Source organism: Mustela lutreola, chromosome 2, assembly GCF_030435805.1.
Source record: "Mustela lutreola isolate mMusLut2 chromosome 2, mMusLut2.pri, whole genome shotgun sequence".
Lineage (NCBI taxonomy): Eukaryota > Metazoa > Chordata > Mammalia > Carnivora > Mustelidae > Mustela > Mustela lutreola.
The window spans coordinates 26,307,849-26,325,661 of NC_081291.1; the positions used below are offsets into that span (position 1 = coordinate 26,307,849).

The 17,813-nt window shown below is 39.4% G+C and overlaps 2 protein-coding genes across 4 annotated transcripts in view; one reads left to right on the top strand and one right to left on the bottom strand.

Annotated features, from left to right (window-relative positions):
* Nucleotides 1-2,023, bottom strand: part of DNAH12 (dynein axonemal heavy chain 12) — a 221,501-nt gene extending 219,478 nt beyond the window's left edge. For 2 of the 3 annotated variants that reach the window (XM_059161254.1, XM_059161256.1), the window contains exons 1-2: nucleotides 1,832-2,012; nucleotides 885-963 (exon numbers count right to left, since the gene is read on the bottom strand). The gene's annotated coding sequence lies outside the window, so the exon portion shown is untranslated. Of the gene's footprint in view, nucleotides 1-884; nucleotides 964-1,831 lie in introns of all 3 variants that reach the window. The other variant, XM_059161258.1, reaches the window with a different exon arrangement.
* A 259-nt stretch (nucleotides 2,024-2,282) lies between these two features.
* PDE12 (phosphodiesterase 12) lies at nucleotides 2,283-9,433 on the top strand. The gene is made up of 3 exons (XM_059161259.1): nucleotides 2,283-3,701; nucleotides 4,908-4,986; nucleotides 5,473-9,433. The coding sequence occupies exons 1-3, from the start codon at nucleotides 2,394-2,396 to the stop codon at nucleotides 5,913-5,915; spliced, it is 1,830 nt and encodes a 609-aa protein (XP_059017242.1). The 5' UTR covers nucleotides 2,283-2,393; the 3' UTR covers nucleotides 5,916-9,433.
* The last annotated feature ends 8,380 nt before the right edge of the window (nucleotides 9,434-17,813 follow it).

Genomic DNA, 17,813 nt, shown 5'->3' on the forward strand with positions numbered 1-17,813 from the left:
GAGCTTCAAAAACACCATTTATTATGAATTATTTTCAAATCTTAGAGTACAAATCAAATTTTCTATGGGAACTTGTGACACTTTGATTCACTTTCTCTTGAAAGAACTGACAAAAGACAGTGAAAATGTAGGTGGACCACAGGGATGCAAAAGCCCGTGGCTCTGGGAGTCTCAAACAGACCAGGTTCGACCACTCACCCCAAACTCCAAAGGCAGAGTGATGAATGGTAGTGAAACAAGAAAGGGATTTATTTCACTGAGGCCAACACCAGTGGCCTCAAAGACTATTTCCAAAGTGCTGACAACATTCTAGGTTTACATAAGGCAAATGTAGGATGAAGGTTAGTGGGTACATGCAGGAGGACAGTAAAGGCCAGATGGATCACTGTCTAGGGAGTTAGGCCTTGTTGCCTCAGGGCAATCCTTATTGCTTGAGGAGGCAGTTTTGATTACCATCACAAGATGCACTACCTATAGGGTCTTTTGCCTGTGTAAAGAGATAAGCTGAGAGGAAGAACTTAATTAAAAAGTTTGAGGTCAAAATGGTGGTAGTTGAAATCCTCTTTCAAAAAGAGTAAGATACTGTACCACAGGTACACCATATTCCTATTTGTGTAAAGAAGTAGGAGGAAGGTATGTATACATAAGTGTTCATAATACATAATATTCATAATATTCATAATACCTAAGTGTTTGTGTTTGCACAGGAGTCAGTGGTGGAAAGACTACCTTTCTGTCACATGGGTCTGTTTTATTCTTTAAAAAAATTTATATATATATATATACACACACACTGAGAGAAGTACGAAAAAGGCATCTGTCTCAAAACTGGGATTAAAACTTCTAATTGTTAAATTACATCAGTTTGCTTGAAGGAAACTCACATTTTCTAGTAGGTCTTCTATCTTTCTTTATAAAGGCTGATTTAAGATTGAGTTCTGCAAAGTTACATGAAGGAAAATGCTGTGGATAAGAAAAATGCCATTTCAAAACTCTGATTTGTTAAATGAGCTACTATCAACTAGACTACAAAGACTTAGTTTCTTTCTTCCTTATGTTAGTCAGCTGATACAAAGTAATGACTTTTATACCTATATTGGAGCCTCCAACTGCATATATACTATCAGTATGCCTTCACCTTATCAAATATTTGGGGTGGGAGGAGGGCAGGACAGGAATAGAAATTTCAAGTAATTGCAAAACCCATCCTCTTTTAGAACACAGTCAAAAGCCTATTTTCATGGTAAGCCAGAGGGTAAGATATGGCTTATTTTTTTTTAATTTTATTTATTACTTATTTGACAGGTACAGATCACAAGTAGGCAGAGAAAGAGAGAGAGGTGGAAGCAGGCTCCCTGCTGGGCAGAGAGCCCAGTGCGGCGCTGGATCCCAGGACTCTAGGCAGAGGCTTTAACCTACTGAGCCACCCTGGCGCCCCAAGATATGGCTTATTGTAAGCCCAGTGCGTAAGCATTCTAGTTGCAGGATAAGAAAAAGTGGATACAATTAGATCATCTGTGGACCAGAGTGACGTCTCAGCTTGTCTTTTAAGTCTCCAAGGTCTTTTATTCCCAGTTAATCACCGAATATTAATTATTTGCAACACAAAATCACTCTTGGTATACTTTCTCCATTTGGTTTTCAGTGAAGGCTATACTTCTCGTGTTCTCTTACTGGCTATTCTGTCTCCTGCCATTCATTCAGCAATGTCTTTGTGACCTTGAGCGGGTAACTTAATCACTCTGGACCTCTTAACCATAAATGAGGCTTTTAGCATAGCATTCGCTCCCTAAATCGTAATTCTTGTGTAACGTTAACTGTTACTAAGTACCACAAAAACAGCTCCGTGCGTCTGCGCTGGCTCGGCCTGAAACGAACCCACCCACACCTCGGAAAGGGCAAGCAGCAATGAGAATGCTGTGGAGAGGAACTTGGCAACGCTCTCCACCGCGGAAGCCGGGCTGGCAATCCCGGCCGAGCTCTACCCGCCCCGGCTAGAATTCAGAAAAAGTGCCCGTTTCCGTAGGGGAAGTGGAACCCATGACAACGCCCCAACGACTTCCGGCTTGGCGCACCTTCCCTTCAGCCCTATAACTGCACTTTCGATAAACACGCGGAGTCCAATATTTCCCTCAGGCATCTCCATAGTTTCTTTATTTCCCCCTCTTTATGGCTCTATTTGAAGATAAAGATTAAGCTGGGAGGGATTACAGATAGGCGTGGCTACGGAAAAAAGGAAGCGTATAAACCGACCTGGCGAAAATGCGGAGCGGAAGTACCTGGTGTCCTCTCCTCTCTGGCCGGAAGTTCAGGGACTGAATGGATTCCGGAGCCGGCTGCTGTAGCTTCTCAATCTTCCTCTGAGGCTTGGCGGCCGCTGGGCCACCAGGTTCATGTGGAGACTCCCGGGTTCCCGCGCCGCGCTTCGTGGGGTCCGCACGGCGGTGGAGCGGCACACTCGGGCCGAGGCGGCGACTGAGAAAGCGGCGGGCGCCATGGAGCGCGCTGTAGTGCGCTGTGTGCCCTCCGAGCCTAAGCTAAGCCTGTCATTCGCGCTGGCCGACGGCAGCCACAAGAACATGCAGCGCGACCAAAGCGAGCCGCTGGGTCGGGCTCTCAGCCGGATAGCAACCAATGCCCTTAAAGGCCACGCTAAGGCGGCCGCTGCCAAGAAGAGCAGGAAGAACCGGCCAAATGTAAGTGGTGGCGTGGCCTCTGCGGGGCCTGGGCCCGAGTCGACTGCGGCCTCCGAGCCCGTGGTGAAGCTGTACTACCGGGAGGAGGCAGTGGCTGAGGATGTGCTCAACGTGGACGCCTGGCAGGACGGCGCGGTGCTGCAGATTGGCGATGTCAAGTACAAGGTGGAGCGCAACCCGCCCGCCTTCACCGAGCTGCAGTTGCCACGCTACATCATGGCCGGTTTCCCGGTTTGCCCCAAGCTCAGCCTCGAATTTGGGGATCCCGCCAGCTCCGTCTTCCGCTGGTACAAGGAAGCCAAAGCCGGAGCGGCAGAGCCAGAGGGCGGGGGCCCCTCGTCATTGTCTCCCTCTTCACCCTCTGCTGGTTGGACGGAGACCGGTGTGAACGAGCGCGTCTACACGCCGTCCAATGCCGACATCGGGCTCCGACTGAAGCTTCATTGCACCCCAGGCAATGGGCAGCGCTTCGGGCCAAGCCGGGAGTTGGAAAGTGTGTGTCCCGTGGAGGCAGGGCCTGGCACGTGCACCTTTGACCACAGGCATCTCTACACCAAGAAAGTGACGGACGACTCCCTCATCCGCACGGTCTCTTACAACCTCCTGGCCGACACGTACGCCCAGACTGAGTTTTCGAGGAGCGTCCTTTACCCGTACTGTGCCCCTTACGCCCTGGAACTCGACTACCGTCAGAACCTTATCCAGAAGGAGCTCACGGGCTACAACGCTGATCTCATCTGTTTGCAAGAGGTTGATCGCAGCGTGTTTACAGACAGCTTGGTGCCGGCCCTCGAGGCCTTTGGGCTGGAGGGCGTGTTTAGAATCAAGCAGCACGAAGGCCTGGCTACTTTCTACCGAAAGGCCAAATTCACTCTCCTTAGCCAGCATGACATTTCTTTCCATGAAGCCCTGGAGTCCGACCCACTTCACAAAGAACTGCTGGAGAAGTTAGTTTTGTACCCGTCTGCGCAGGAGAGGGTGCTCCAGAGATCTTCTGTCCTCCAGGTAGAGTACCTCTGCCATTCTCTTTACATACTCTTCGATTTTTAGAGCACTGGAAGATTTTTTTCATATTTTCCTGAAGGTATTTGCTCTTGTATCTTAAGCACAAAGGTTAAGCATAGCATTCACTCAGGATACACATGAACACAGGAACATTCGTTCATTGAGCAAATACTTACTGAGCACCTCTAGTGTGCCAGGCACCTCTGAACAAGACAAACGAACTTTCATAGCGCGTACAATCTCATGGGAAAGACATGCTGAATACAAGAATATGGTATTTAGTATTTTACTCCTTGCCAAGCACTGTTCTGACGCATTTTAAAGCACTTAAAATTTAATCATTAAATTTTGTTCTGAAATTAATATTATAGTATATGTTAAGTAATTGGAATTTAAAAACTCAAAACAAAACAAAAAAAAAAGTACTTAATAAGTGGCATGTTTAATGAAGTATTCCACAAATATTAATACTTTGATTTTGGTCATAGTAATCCTGCTATTTTTACAGATGTTATTTTGTAAATGGGGAAATGGTCAGGTTTAACCCCAGTTCACATACGTTTGGAGCCAGGATTCTTAACCCAGTTACTTATATATTACATCATCACTGAGCAGGTGTTAAGCTGCCTTAGTTTTTAAAAACATGTTATTTATATATTTGTCCAGTTTTTAGGTAACTGGTTTTGTTCATAGTAAGATTTTGGAGTACTATCTTTCTCTCTCTCTCTCTCTTTTTTGATTTTGTTTTTTTTCTTCAAGCACCCAGTGTGTTTCATGCACCTCTTTGTAAGCTCATTCACCTGAATCCATACAACAGTCCCCCTTGAGGTGGACAATAGTGTCTAACCGGGTGACCAAACTGACATGGGAAAAGAGTGTCTCTCTCCAGGTCACACAGCTATAAACATTTAAGTGTGGGCCTGACTTCAAACTCTGCCTTTACTCAAAAACACCAACTTTAATGTTCTCTAAAATATATCCTTTTCTTACTTCCTATATGATGGACTATTATTAAAAAACATGTTATTCTGAATCCAGTTCATGTGTATCCTGAAACTTAAAGCCAAAGTTTGATTTCATACTTGCAGTCATACTTTTCAGTCAGGGAAGGTTATGAAATGTCAGTTCATCATATAGTCTTGGATTAAGAAAAAAACGTTCAGGAGATTGATGGCAACTGGACTCTTGGCCCTTTGTTTATTTTAGGTTTCTGTTCTTCAGTCTACCAAGGACTCTTCTAAAAGGATATGTGTTGCTAATACCCATCTCTACTGGCATCCAAAAGGTAGGTTTTAGTGGTTTTCACAAGTGATGAAAACATGGTAACTTAAGTAGGGCTGTTCTTTTTACATACATCTTTATTTCTTTTAGTTTTATTGAGATATAATTGTCAATAGCATCATATAGGCCTAAAGTGGGACTTAGATATATTGCAAAATGATTGCCATAGTAAATTAACATCCATCACCTCATGTAGATTTGAAAAAATGTTTTTTCCTTGTGATGAGAACTTGTAGGAGCTACTCTTTCAGCAACTTTTAAATATACCATATATCATTGTTAACTGTGCTCATTATGTTCTACATTACATCTGTAGTACTTACATGCCTCATAACCAGATGTTTTTTACCTTTGGGCCACCTTCATCCAGTTTCCCTTCTCCAAACACATATTTTGAACGTCCCCCAGATACTGTATGTAGTTTGTGGGCTTTTTTCTTCTTAAAGGCAACATTTGAAAGTACTTATAATAATGTTTTTTATATTCACAGGTGGGTACATTCGTCTCATTCAAATGGCAGTAGCCTTGGCTCACATTAGACATGTCTCGTGTGATCTGTATCCTGATATACCGGTTATATTTTGTGGAGACTTTAATAGTACCCCATCAACAGGAATGTATCATTTTGTTGTCAACGGCAGCATCCCAGAGGATCATGAAGACTGGGCTTCCAATGGGGAAGAGGAACGGTGCAACATGTCCCTTACCCATTTCTTCAAATTGAAAAGTGCTTGTGGTGAACCTGCTTACACTAATTACGTTGGTGGCTTTCATGGATGTCTGGACTACATTTTCATTGACTTAAATGCTCTAGAGGTTGAACAGGTGATTCCATTACCTAGTCATGAAGAAGTTACCACCCACCAGGCCTTACCTAGTGTTTCCCATCCCTCTGATCACATAGCACTTGTATGTGATTTAAAATGGAAATAGACTTGTGTTTAATGGAATCTGTCTGCGTTAGTAGGAAATTTAATATGAATCAAAGCTTATGTCTAACCTTCAAAGAGGAAAACTAGTCAGATAAATGTTGTTACTCTACTAGTTAGTTCCAGACTCTTCATTACACAACTGTTCATAATATTTGCAGTTTCTCCACTTCTCTTTTTTTCCTATTGTTGAAGGAAAAACAAATATATTTATGACTCCCAGGAAGAACATTGAATTATGTACATTTTTATAAGTACCATTTTTTTAAACTAGGAATTAAGAATTTTGTAAAAAAAACAAAAACAAAAACAACCCATTTGAATGATCCTTTAATTTTTCTATCATAACACATTTCACATTGAATCATGTTTGTATAATTAGGGAAGAATGCATACAGGTTGAAGTGAGAGGCCTAAGTCTGACATGAAGGAGTAACATTAGAGTCTCCCTCTACCTCAGGTTGGCTAGCTATTTAATACAACTTCAGAGCTTTAACAGAAGATTAAATTATGCCATCACCAATTGTTATTGCTTCTCATCTTTAGTTTTTCAGTTAACATAGGCTATTATCGTCCTGTTATTTTTAGGATTTTACTTTTTAGTATGTGGTACAAATAGACATTTATATTCTTATTCTTACTGCAGCTCATTTGAACTTTTAGGATGCAAGCATAATTTAGTGTTCAAAGTGAATAACAGCATATTCAACTTGATCCAATTTTCTTCAATAATTTCTTGCCCATGAAAAATGTTCATAAATCAGTAGGGTATTTGACTATATCGTATTACAGAATGCGGCATAAGAGATTACCTTATGAGAAACTGCCTACTGATATGGGCTTGACATTTTAGGTGAACCTTTGAGCATTTCCCTGCTGGAAGTATTTTTGAAATTGTTGGGTTTTTAAAAATAGAAAAGGGAGTAGTGGGGCTTTTGAGCATTTCTAAAATAAACTTTTCTTTTTATAGACTTGAGCATTATAGCCTGAGTTATAGGAAAACATTGTATATATAATTTATATGCTATAAAAAATTTAAATATGAAGCCAAACTTTTTAAAATTAGAAATTGCAGTTTAGTGATTAGTTTCTAGCCTAGAGTGGTAACTGAGCTCTTCTCAGTTTTTACCATACCTTATTTATAATGCTTTGGCTGTTACTTTCTAATGTTCAGGATAACTATAATGTTATCTCATATTTCTGTGCTTAGTTTCTTTATCTTAGATATTAAATGCCCATTCACTTCAAGAATTCTGATTTTCCGCAGACATGAGAGCTTTTGTCCCAAATTCGTTACTAATTTCTAAACCCAATACTGTAAGAACTTTTTTGATAGAGTAGGCTGTCCTTTCATATTCTCACTATCCACTGTCAACTCCTAGTAAGTTGTCTATCAACTCCTAGTAAGTTTGAGAATGAGTTTTAGAGTTCATTTTGAACATGAAAGTACTTAAAACACTGGAAGGGGAAAATTAAAGTGGCAGTTTCCTGGGATCTTCTTTAGAAAAAGCTGTAAAAAAAGTAGATGCTATCAAATTGTGCCTTCCTAAATAACATCTTTGAGAGCACTTTAACATTAGTTTAGAAATACATGAATATATTAATGCCAGAATCTGATTCTTTTGCAAAATACATATTTTTTCTTTTTAAAATGTGCTTTTGGTCTGCTTTCAAACAGGTTGACAGGACCCTTAAAATAACTTTAGAGAAAATAAAGTTTCTAAGCAAAAAGTTGAGAAACATTTTGAAAAAATAAATGGGAGCATGACATGCTCACTCATGCCCATGAGGATTTCTTTCAGATTCTGTATTAACACCATGGCTAACTAGATTGAACTCTTGGCTGGAAGAAATAATCACTTACCAAACATTCCACATTCTGAATCTTTAAATTTGACTCAGTGTGTGATCAGATTATATTGGCATTTCAGAATAGCATAATGTAGAATCTTACTGTGAAGTGCTGTATACTCTGGTCAGTATGCAGATATATTACTATGATTGGAGTCCAAAGGTAGGGAACACTAAGAAAATTGTATAAATAGGATACTAAAATTATCTTGTATTCATGAGTTAGAATAAAGTGGTATTCAGAAATGTTTATTAGCTTAAAGCCATCTTTGTGATTAAATATTTCTATTTGGATTTTTTAGTACATTTAATTTAATAAAGTATGGAAAGCACCTCTCTTTATGGTGAACCCATTTTATGATGTCACAAGTTCTTGCTATAGGAATTAACATTCCAAAATGGTATATTATTGATTACAAAAGACTAAGAAAATTATAGAACACTGTCCTATTAAATGAACTCTTACACAGTTGCCATTGCAGACATATACTATAGTTCATAATACATTAGCAAAAAAAATCACTTCTGGCTGTAATGTGAAGTTCTTTAAAATTCCGAATACCAAAGTCAGTTTCAAATTTCCAAGTATTTCACTGGGTGGTGACTTTTCTGAGAGAACTAAGGCAGGCCTGATATCAGAATGTGGCATGGTGGTTTCAGTCTGGAGGTGTATCTGAGAAACAGTACAAGGGAGAGGGTCCAAAGAACACTATCATAGGAAGATCTGCCTATGATTCATTAGGTCTCCTATCAGATCTATTCTCCAACTATAGGAATAAAGGCAAAGGTCCCCTACAACCTGGTTTGAGGGAAAACTAAAATACATGTTAATGAAAATTAAAGATCTGCATTACTAGCGTACCATAAAATCCAAATGACAACACAAAAGGGAAAAACACCCTAAAAAATTATAGCCAACACCAATTCTTTAATCATAATTCAAAGATATTTAAATGTTTTGAAAGTTCTAATACTTTACTCAACCTAGTACTAGAAGGAAACACCTAGATTTCATTTAGGGAGAAGAAACAGTTGAAGATTTTTAACTGATTTGGGTAATCAAATTCTGTGGTCCCATTTAATGAGAAAATACATGCTGTAGCATGGAAGGTACCAGAGCTGTATTGCATGATTTTTTAGTACTAGCCTGAGAACAATAAGACCATATTTTGAGAGGATAATACCAAAGCATTTTTTTAATTGAATTGAAATTCATGTAAGACTAACCATTTTAAAATTTCGATTCCACTGTATTTAGTACATTCACAGTATTGGGCAATCATTATCCCCAACTAGTTCCAAAACATTTTCATCACCCCAAAAGGAAACACACTGACCTATTAAGTAGTGTCACACCATTTCCTCCCCTCCAGACCCTGGCAACTACTAATTGCTTCCTTCCTCAATGGGTTTATCTATTTTGGATGTTCCACATAAATGGAATCATACAATATATGACCATTTGTGTCTGGCTTTCCTTTATTTACGTTAATGTTTTTAGAGCTCTTCTGTTTTATGTATCAGTACCTTATTCCTTTGTATGGCTGAATATATTCTATTGTATGGTTATACCACATTTTGTTTATCCAAATGGGTGTTTCAGTTGTTTCCACATTTTGGCTATTGTGAATAATGCTCCTATGAACATTCACATATATGTTTTTGTTTGAACACCTGTCTTTAATTACTTTGGTTATATACATTTGGAGAAACTACCAAAATGTTTTCCACAGTGGTGACACCATTTTACATTCCCACCAGTGCTGTATGAGAGTTCGTTTCTCCACATCCTCACTAACTTAGGTGTTTTTGATTACAGTCATCCCAGTGGGTATGAAGTGAAACCTCTACCAATGCATTTTTATCTTGTTTAGTCTAATTATGTTGTTGCAGTCATGAGCTAGATTATTCCCAAGGGATTACCCAACCTATATTTTTTTCCAGATATTTTTTTCATTTCATCCTACTTAATCTTACAAGCTTGTGTCCAGTTACAAAGGTCAGTCTCATTGCTTCTTTGGTAGAGATTTGGGGAGAAAAACATTATTAAAGATACAGAAGTCCTGGGGCGCCTGGGTGGCTCAGTGGGTTAAGCCACTGCCTTTGGCTCGGGTCATGATCTCAGGGTCCTGGGATCGAGTCCCACATCGGGCTCTCTGCTCAGCAGGGAGCCTGCTTCCCTCTCTCTCTCTCTCTCTCTGCCTGCCTCTCCATCTACTTGTGATTTCTCTCTGTCAAATAAATAAATAAAAATCGTAAAAAAAAAAAAAAAAAAAGATACAGAAGTCCTAGGGGCACCTGGGTGGCTCAGTGGGTTAAAGCCTCTGCCTTCAGCTCGGGTCATGATCCCCAGAGTCCTGGGATTGAGCCCCGAGTCTGGCTCTCTGCTCAGTAGCGAACCTGCTTCCTCCTCTCTCTCTGCCTGCCTCTCTGCCTGCTTGTGATCTCTGTCAAATAAAAGATCTTTTAAAAAAAATACAAAAGTCCTAGAGTATAAATTAGAATGACTAAGCAGATCACTTTTAAAATGTGGGTCTACTCCCATAATTTGTTTCATAGAAGGAACTTGTGTACCAGTACTGGTTTTTAAGTGGTTTAGCCATGCTCCACTATTACCTGACATTTTTTAAATCCATTTTAGGTATAGAGCAGCAGATAGCAAGAATGCCTAAATACTAATTCCTCAGAAACTCAAATGGCTGTTACAATAAGTTATAATGCTTAACAATCATCAAAAAGACAAAAACTCTGCTCATTAAAACACTTAGGTTTTGAAAAGACCTAAATTCAAGATAAGCTTTAATAATACATTTTTTAGGGACGCCTGGGTGGCTCAGTTGGTTAAGCGGCTGCCTTCGGCTCGGGTCGTGATCCCGGAGTCCTGGGATCGAGTCCCGCATCGGGCTCCTTGCTCTGTGGGGAGCCTGCTTCTCCCTCTGACTCTGCCTGCCTCTCTGTCTGCCTGTGCTTGCTCTCTCTCTCTGACAAATAAATAAATAAAATCTTTAAAAAAAAAAAATACATTTTTTAAAACATCACGCTAATACATTAAAAATTATAATATGGAACAAAATTACTTTGCAAGTTGGCCATAGTGTAATGAATAATAATGAATAATACTAAAGCCAGATGCTAAAATTAACACTTAACATGTAAACGATAAATTAATTTTAAATTGTAGACCTTAAAAATACTAAGTCTTTAGGATTTTTAGTATTTGGTATATTAGTATTTAGTATTTAGTGTATTAGTATTTAGGCATTCAGTACAGCTGACTGATACCACCTTCAACATAACTAGCACCTACCAGCTGGATTCATGCTTCTATAACAAACTCAGCTGTTAAAATCCATGTTTGTATTGTCAGTGTTAGGCTTTTACTCATAATCTTCACTTTTCCTGAAGAACCACTAGAAGCAATCATTCATCATCTCCCATCTTCTGTCCATTTTGTTTTGATTGTATGTCAAAGGCTTTATATATTGCAATCCATTTTGTCCAGGAACTGACTTTAATGGTTTTATCCTGGATTGTTGCTGATGTTCATCTTACGTATTTGAAGTATTCCAGTATGCATTTTTAGTTCCATCTCATTTATTTTCTTGAAATTGAAAACAGTTTGGTAGGGAATTGGATAGGCTTCATTTGGCGTTCTTATATTGGACGGTTTTGGGGGGCATTTTAGATTTTGTCAGAGGGAGCACAAGCAGGGCGTATATCAGGCAGAGCAGGCAGAGGGAGAAGCAGGCTCCCTGCTGAGCAAGGAGCCTGATGCAGGACTCAATTCCAGGACCCTGAGATCAGGACTTGAGCCAAAGGCAGCAGCTTAACCAACTGAGCCACCCAGGTGTTGTGATATACCCACTTTTAAGAGTATTATATATAATCTTTATATCCTCTGTGGAGTAGTTTGGAAAATGGTGTATCCAAGGATAAAAGCATTTAGAAATAAAGCTGGTCTTTCTCAGAAAAACTGGGTTTAGTGTTTGAATAGCTCAAACCAAAGATAAATATTTCTTCTGAAGCTGTAGAATTTTTAAGTATTCTAAATAATTGAATTATATTACCTCTTTCATGTCATTTTACTACTTAAAAAAATCTGCCTTTCTGCATCCTACCTTGTGTCATTTTTCTGCATCCTAAATGAAAAAAATCCCACAATGCTTTGGTTCTTCAATCCAAAATTGATCTTTATTTTTTTCCCTCCTTAAGAGTTTCTGTTAACTGCACATGAAATCAATTGTCAAAACCTGGCATCAGGGCACCTGGGTGGCTCAGTGGGTTAAAGCCTCTGCCTTTGGCTCAGGTCATGATCCCAGGGTCCTGGGATCGAGCCCCGCATCGGGCTCTCTGTTCCGTGGAGAGCCTGCTTCTCCCTCTCTCTCTGCCTACCTCTCTGCCTCCTTGTGATCTCTGTCAAATAAATAAATAAAATCTTAAAAAAAAAAAAAAAAAAACCTGGCATCAGAAATAAACTGCATACTCATTACCAGTCACTCCATTGCCCCCTTCCTCTCAGCTCTTCGAAACCACTTACCTACTTTTTGCCTCTATGGATTTGCCTATTCTGGACATTTCATACAAATGGAATCATATACTCATGTAGCCTTTTTTAAAAAAATATTTTATTTATTTATTTAACAGAGATCACAAGTAGGCAGGGGGCAGACAGAGAGGGGGAAGTAGGCTCCCCGCTGAGCAGAGCCCAACATGGGGCTCGATCCCAGGACCCTGGGATCATGACCTGAGCCGAACTGAAGGCAGAGGTTTTAACCCACTGAGCCACCCAGGCGCACCTTCCCTGTAGTTTTTAATGTGACACAGTAGGTGTCCCTGAATCCCAAGGGGCAAGGACTTGTGCTATGGTAGCCCATTTTAAAAACTGCATTGCCTTTTTGTTAGACAACCCTTCCCCCATCCCCTTTTAAAAATCATTCCTCACCTCTTTAAGGCTAGGCAGGAGACAAACCTTGCCCAGTCTGTGCTATATACATCTCTATTACCTGAATGGCACTCAACCCAGCCTTAAAAAAAGAGCCACTGACACCAACGAATTGGTCAGTTCCTGAAAACCAACTCCCTGCCTGCAGATGGCAGTGCTAAGCCCCCACAGACAGTACTGAATATTTAAATGCGCAGTATAATTCAAAGTATACCATGAGAACAGTGCAGAAATTCCTGACAAGGTCAGAAAGACACTTGACTCCACTGACCTTTAAAACACAAAGGACCTCATTAGCATCTACTCACTAACTAGTACAGCTGCCTTTTTTTTTTTTTTTTTAAACTCTTAAGAGAGGGAGAGGTGGGGGAGGGACAGAGGGACAGAGAGAAAGAATCTTAATCTTAAGTGGGCTCCATGCCCAGCACGGAGCCTAACATGGGACTCAGTCTCACAACCCTCAGATCATGACCTGAGCCAAAATCAAGTCGGATGTTTAACTGACTGGGGCCACCCAGGTGCCCCTGCCTTAATTATTCTTTACCTGAGTCCAGATTATTACTTTTGCTATTGATTTCTCAGACTTTTTGTTGCTAGAATATAGCCACTTAACCTTTTTATGTGGTTTGTGGAAACAGGAATAAAGGGAGATAGGTAAGATAGTAAGAAACAAAAGCAACCACGTAACCTTCCAATAGTGGTAACTTCAAGTTAGGTACAATGAATACAATATTACTGTGTATATGCTAGAAGGAGAAATTTATCAAATCAAAAATAGGCTAGGCTTAACCAATTCTCAGGAGTAAATTTTAGAACCAAGTCCTGATCAATTCCATGTTTATATTAATGTTGCCTTTAAAGTAAAATACCTAGACTGCCTTAATGAGATTATAAATTAAGACTATTATTTCATTCCTACCATTTTCCTAAAAATAACAAAGTGGTAATATAAATAAATGTCATTTGGGAAGAGTTTTTGGCGCATCAATACTATACCAACACTAACTCTACTGATCCTTAGGAAAAGGCTGGTAATAGATTATCTCTAGTCACTTTCTTAGAATTCAACCATCTGAATAGGTAACCAGACTCCAGAACTATTTCAGTAATTGTCCCCTAAACCAGATCTTCAGATAATGTACTTGTCAGATATACCAACCATTTGCTCTTTATAAGTCAACCTAAGTTCTCATATATACTCTACCAAAGTTGGTAAATATTAGTTAATACTTACAATATGGAAACATCGAACATGCCACCAGGAAGCACAAGCACTTGTTTCTAATTTCAAATCAGAAATCACTCACCTCCATACCAAGAATCAGAACGTCCACATATATGGAAGTTTGATCCAGGACATCTGGTTTCTGGTCCAGCATGCATGTAAGAAGCTTGGAAGTTGCCACTCTGTCCTAATGAGAAGTCAAAAACTGAACACACTGAAAAATCAGCACCTATTTTTAGGTCTGTAAGAGAAATATCACAGGGCAAACTGGTGCCCCCCAACTTGGAGCCCAACAGGTGAATACAGAGAATCACAACCTGCGGGAACAGAAATCTCTGTAGGAACCAGTGCCAGGGTAGGGACATTTGAACTGTAATTGAGGAATTGTTAGAGGCTCAGTATGGACAACCCCGTTAAAGGCTTCAACAGCCCCCACACTTTTGTTTTATTTCTACCAGCTTCTCACAGTAAATATTGGAGAAAAATCTCATGTATCTGGCAGAGGAAGGGGAAAAGAAACCATTCTGAAATACGCCAGAGTACCGTGTTTTTAGCAAGGTCTGCTCTCAAAAAAGTAACCAGGCCCTAACTTACAAAAGGGTTTTATCAGAGCCTAACTGACTGACAGGCAGCCCACTTTAGTCATCTTATTCCACTGAAGGGAAAGAAAAAATTAAGAAGTGCATGTGAAGTTTATAGTCCAGAGGCCTGAGTCTCACTAAAAGACCAAGACCTAATCACAAGAATATAAGATGCTTCCCCTACTCTGACACCTTAACATGACATTACTGAAGGCCTATTTGGAGCAGTTCCTTTTATACATCATGTCCAGAAATTAAAAAAAAAAAAAAAAAAAGACAAGACATACTAAAAGGCAAAGAACAGGGGTGTCTAGTTGGCTCAGCCAGTAAACATGCAACTCTTGATTTCAGGGTCAAGAGTTTAAGCCCCATTTTGAGCTTAGAGCCAATTTAATAAACAGATAAATATTTAGATAAGCAGATAAATCAATAAATAAATACATACATACATGCATGGCAAAAACCCAGTTTGAGGAGAGAGCAAGCATAAGAACCAGACTCAGACATGGCAGGAATGATAGAATTATTAGACTGGGAATTTAGAACAACTGTAATATGTTAAGGGCTCTATTGGATAAAGAAGACAATAGAAAAGAGCAGATAGGCAATATTAGCAGAGATAAATGCTAAGAAAACCAAAAGAAAATGCTAGAGATTAAAAAAAATTCTGACAAATGAAGAATGCCTTTGGTGGGCTAATTAACAGACTGGACGTGGCTAAGGAAAGAATCTCTTGAGTGTGAGATCACAACAGAAACCTCCCAAACTTAAAAAGCAGAGGAGGAGGGAAAAAAAGATTGGAGGGAGGGAGGGACAAAAACCCAGACAGAAAAATATCCAAGAACTGTGGGACAACAATAAAAGGTGTAACATACACATAATGGGAATAACAAAAAGAGAAACAGAAACATTTGAAATGTAATGGCAGATACCAAACCACATATCCAGGAAAAGCAGGTAACACCAAGCAGGATGAATGCCCCAACCCCTGTAACTTTATCTGTCATTTTCAAACTACAGAAAATCAAAGATGAAAAAGTCCTGAAAGAAGCCAGAGGAAAAAGAAACACCTTACAGAGGAACAAAGATAAGAGTTAAATCTGACTTCTCAGAAACCATGTAAGCAAGAAGAGTGAAGTACTTAAAATGTCGAGGGAGAAAAACTTGCCAGCCTAAAATTCTGCACTCTGCAAAATTATCTTTCAAAAGTGAGGGAGAAATGGACTCTCAAACAAAAATTGAGGGAATTTGTCACCAGTAGAACTGTCATGTTAAGTTCTTTAGAGGAGAATAATACAAGTCAGAAACTTAATTTACACAGAGAAACATTATCAAGGGAATAAGTGAAGGCATTAAAAAAAAAAAACCCTCTTTTCTTATTGATCTAACAGACAAGTTTGTTCAAAAGAACAGCAGCAACACTGCGTTTGACCATGTATATTTAACTATATGCTTATGTGTAAGTGAAATGAATGACTGCAATGACATGAGGAACTGGAGGGAAGAATGAAGATTATTTTGTTATTATAATGTACTCAACACTACCCATGAAGGACATAGTGTTATTGGAAAGTGGACTTGGAATAGCAGTAAATATGTATCACAAACACTAGGGCAACCACTAAAAAAGGTTTCCTTTGTAAAGTGTAACTGATATGCTAGGAAAGGAGAGAAAATATAATCATATATAATGCTCAATTAAAACCCACTGAAAGGCAGAAAAAAAGTGCAAGGCAAAAATAGGAAGGCAAAATTGTAAACAAAGAACAGGGCAACAATTAGAAAAATAACCAATATGGTAGATATTAATCCAACTATGTCAACAACCACTGTAAATGCCAATTGTCTAAATGTACCAATTATCACACAGATTGTCAGATGGATCAAAAAACAAGACCTCGGGGCGCCTGGGTGGCTCAGTGGGTTAAAGCCTCTGCTTTCGGCTCGGGTCATGATCCCAGGGTCCTGGGATCGAGCCCCACATCGGGCTCTCTGCTCAGCAGGGAGCCTGCTTCCTCCTCTCTCTCTGTCTGCCTCTCTGCCTACTTGTGATCTCTGTCTGTCAAATAAATAAATAAATCTTTAAATTAAAAAAAAAAAAAAGAAAAAAAAAAAAACAAGACCTCACTTTAAATATAAATATAAAGACAGGGACGCCTGGGTGGTTCAGTCGGTTAAGCCGATGCCTTCAGCTCAGGTCATGATCCCAGGGTCCTGGGATCAAGTCCCACATCGGGCTCCTTGCTCGGCAGGGAGCCTGCTTCTCTTTGTGCCTCTGCCTGCCACTCTGCCTGCCTGTGTGCACTCTCTCTCTTTGATGAATAAACAAATAAATAAAATCTTTTTTAAAAGAACTAAATAAATATAAAGACATACATAGATTAAAAATAGTTTTCAGATAATGAGTGAAAGAGAAGACAAACCAGTAAAGAAAATACTTGCAAAAGACACATCTGATAAAGGACTATACTCAAAATATACCAAGAACTCTTAAAATCCAATGAGCAAACCCAACCAAAGAAATGGGCCCTAGATCTAAACCTCATCAAATAAGATATACAGATGGCAATAAGCAAATGAAGAGATGTGCCACATCATTACATCATCAAGGAAACCCAAATTAAATGAGATACTCCTACACATCTTTGAGAATGTCCAAAACTGGAACACTGACACCTAATGCTGGTCAGGACGGAACTGGAGCAACAGGAACTCTCATACATTACTAGTGGGAATGCAAAGTGGTTCAGCCACTTCGGAAGACAGTTTGGTGGTTTCTTATAAGATTAAACATACTGGTACATACCAATCTACCAATTATGCTCCTTGGTATTTCTTATAAGATTAATCATACTGGTATATATCAATCATGCCAATACTGTTCCTTGGTATTTACCCAAAGGAGTTACTTATGTCTGTGCAAAAATATGCACACAGTACTTGTAGCAGCTTTCCTTTAACTGCCAAAACTTGGGCTCAGCCTACTGAGTCCTACAGTAGACAAATGGACAAGCCATGATACAGGAACCAGCAAGCCATGAAAAGACATGGGAGAAACTTAAATACGTGTTAAGTGAAAGAAGTAAATCTGAAAAGGCTACATCTTGCATTCCATCCATATAATATTTTGAAAGAGGCAAAACCAGAGAGGCTGGGGAAAGATAGTGTTGCCAGGGTTGAGGGTGAGGAAGGGATGAACAGGTGAAAAACAAAGGATTTTAGTCAAAATATTCTACATACTTTAATAAGGGATACATATAATACATTTGTCCAAACACAAAAAATACATACTACCAAGACTGA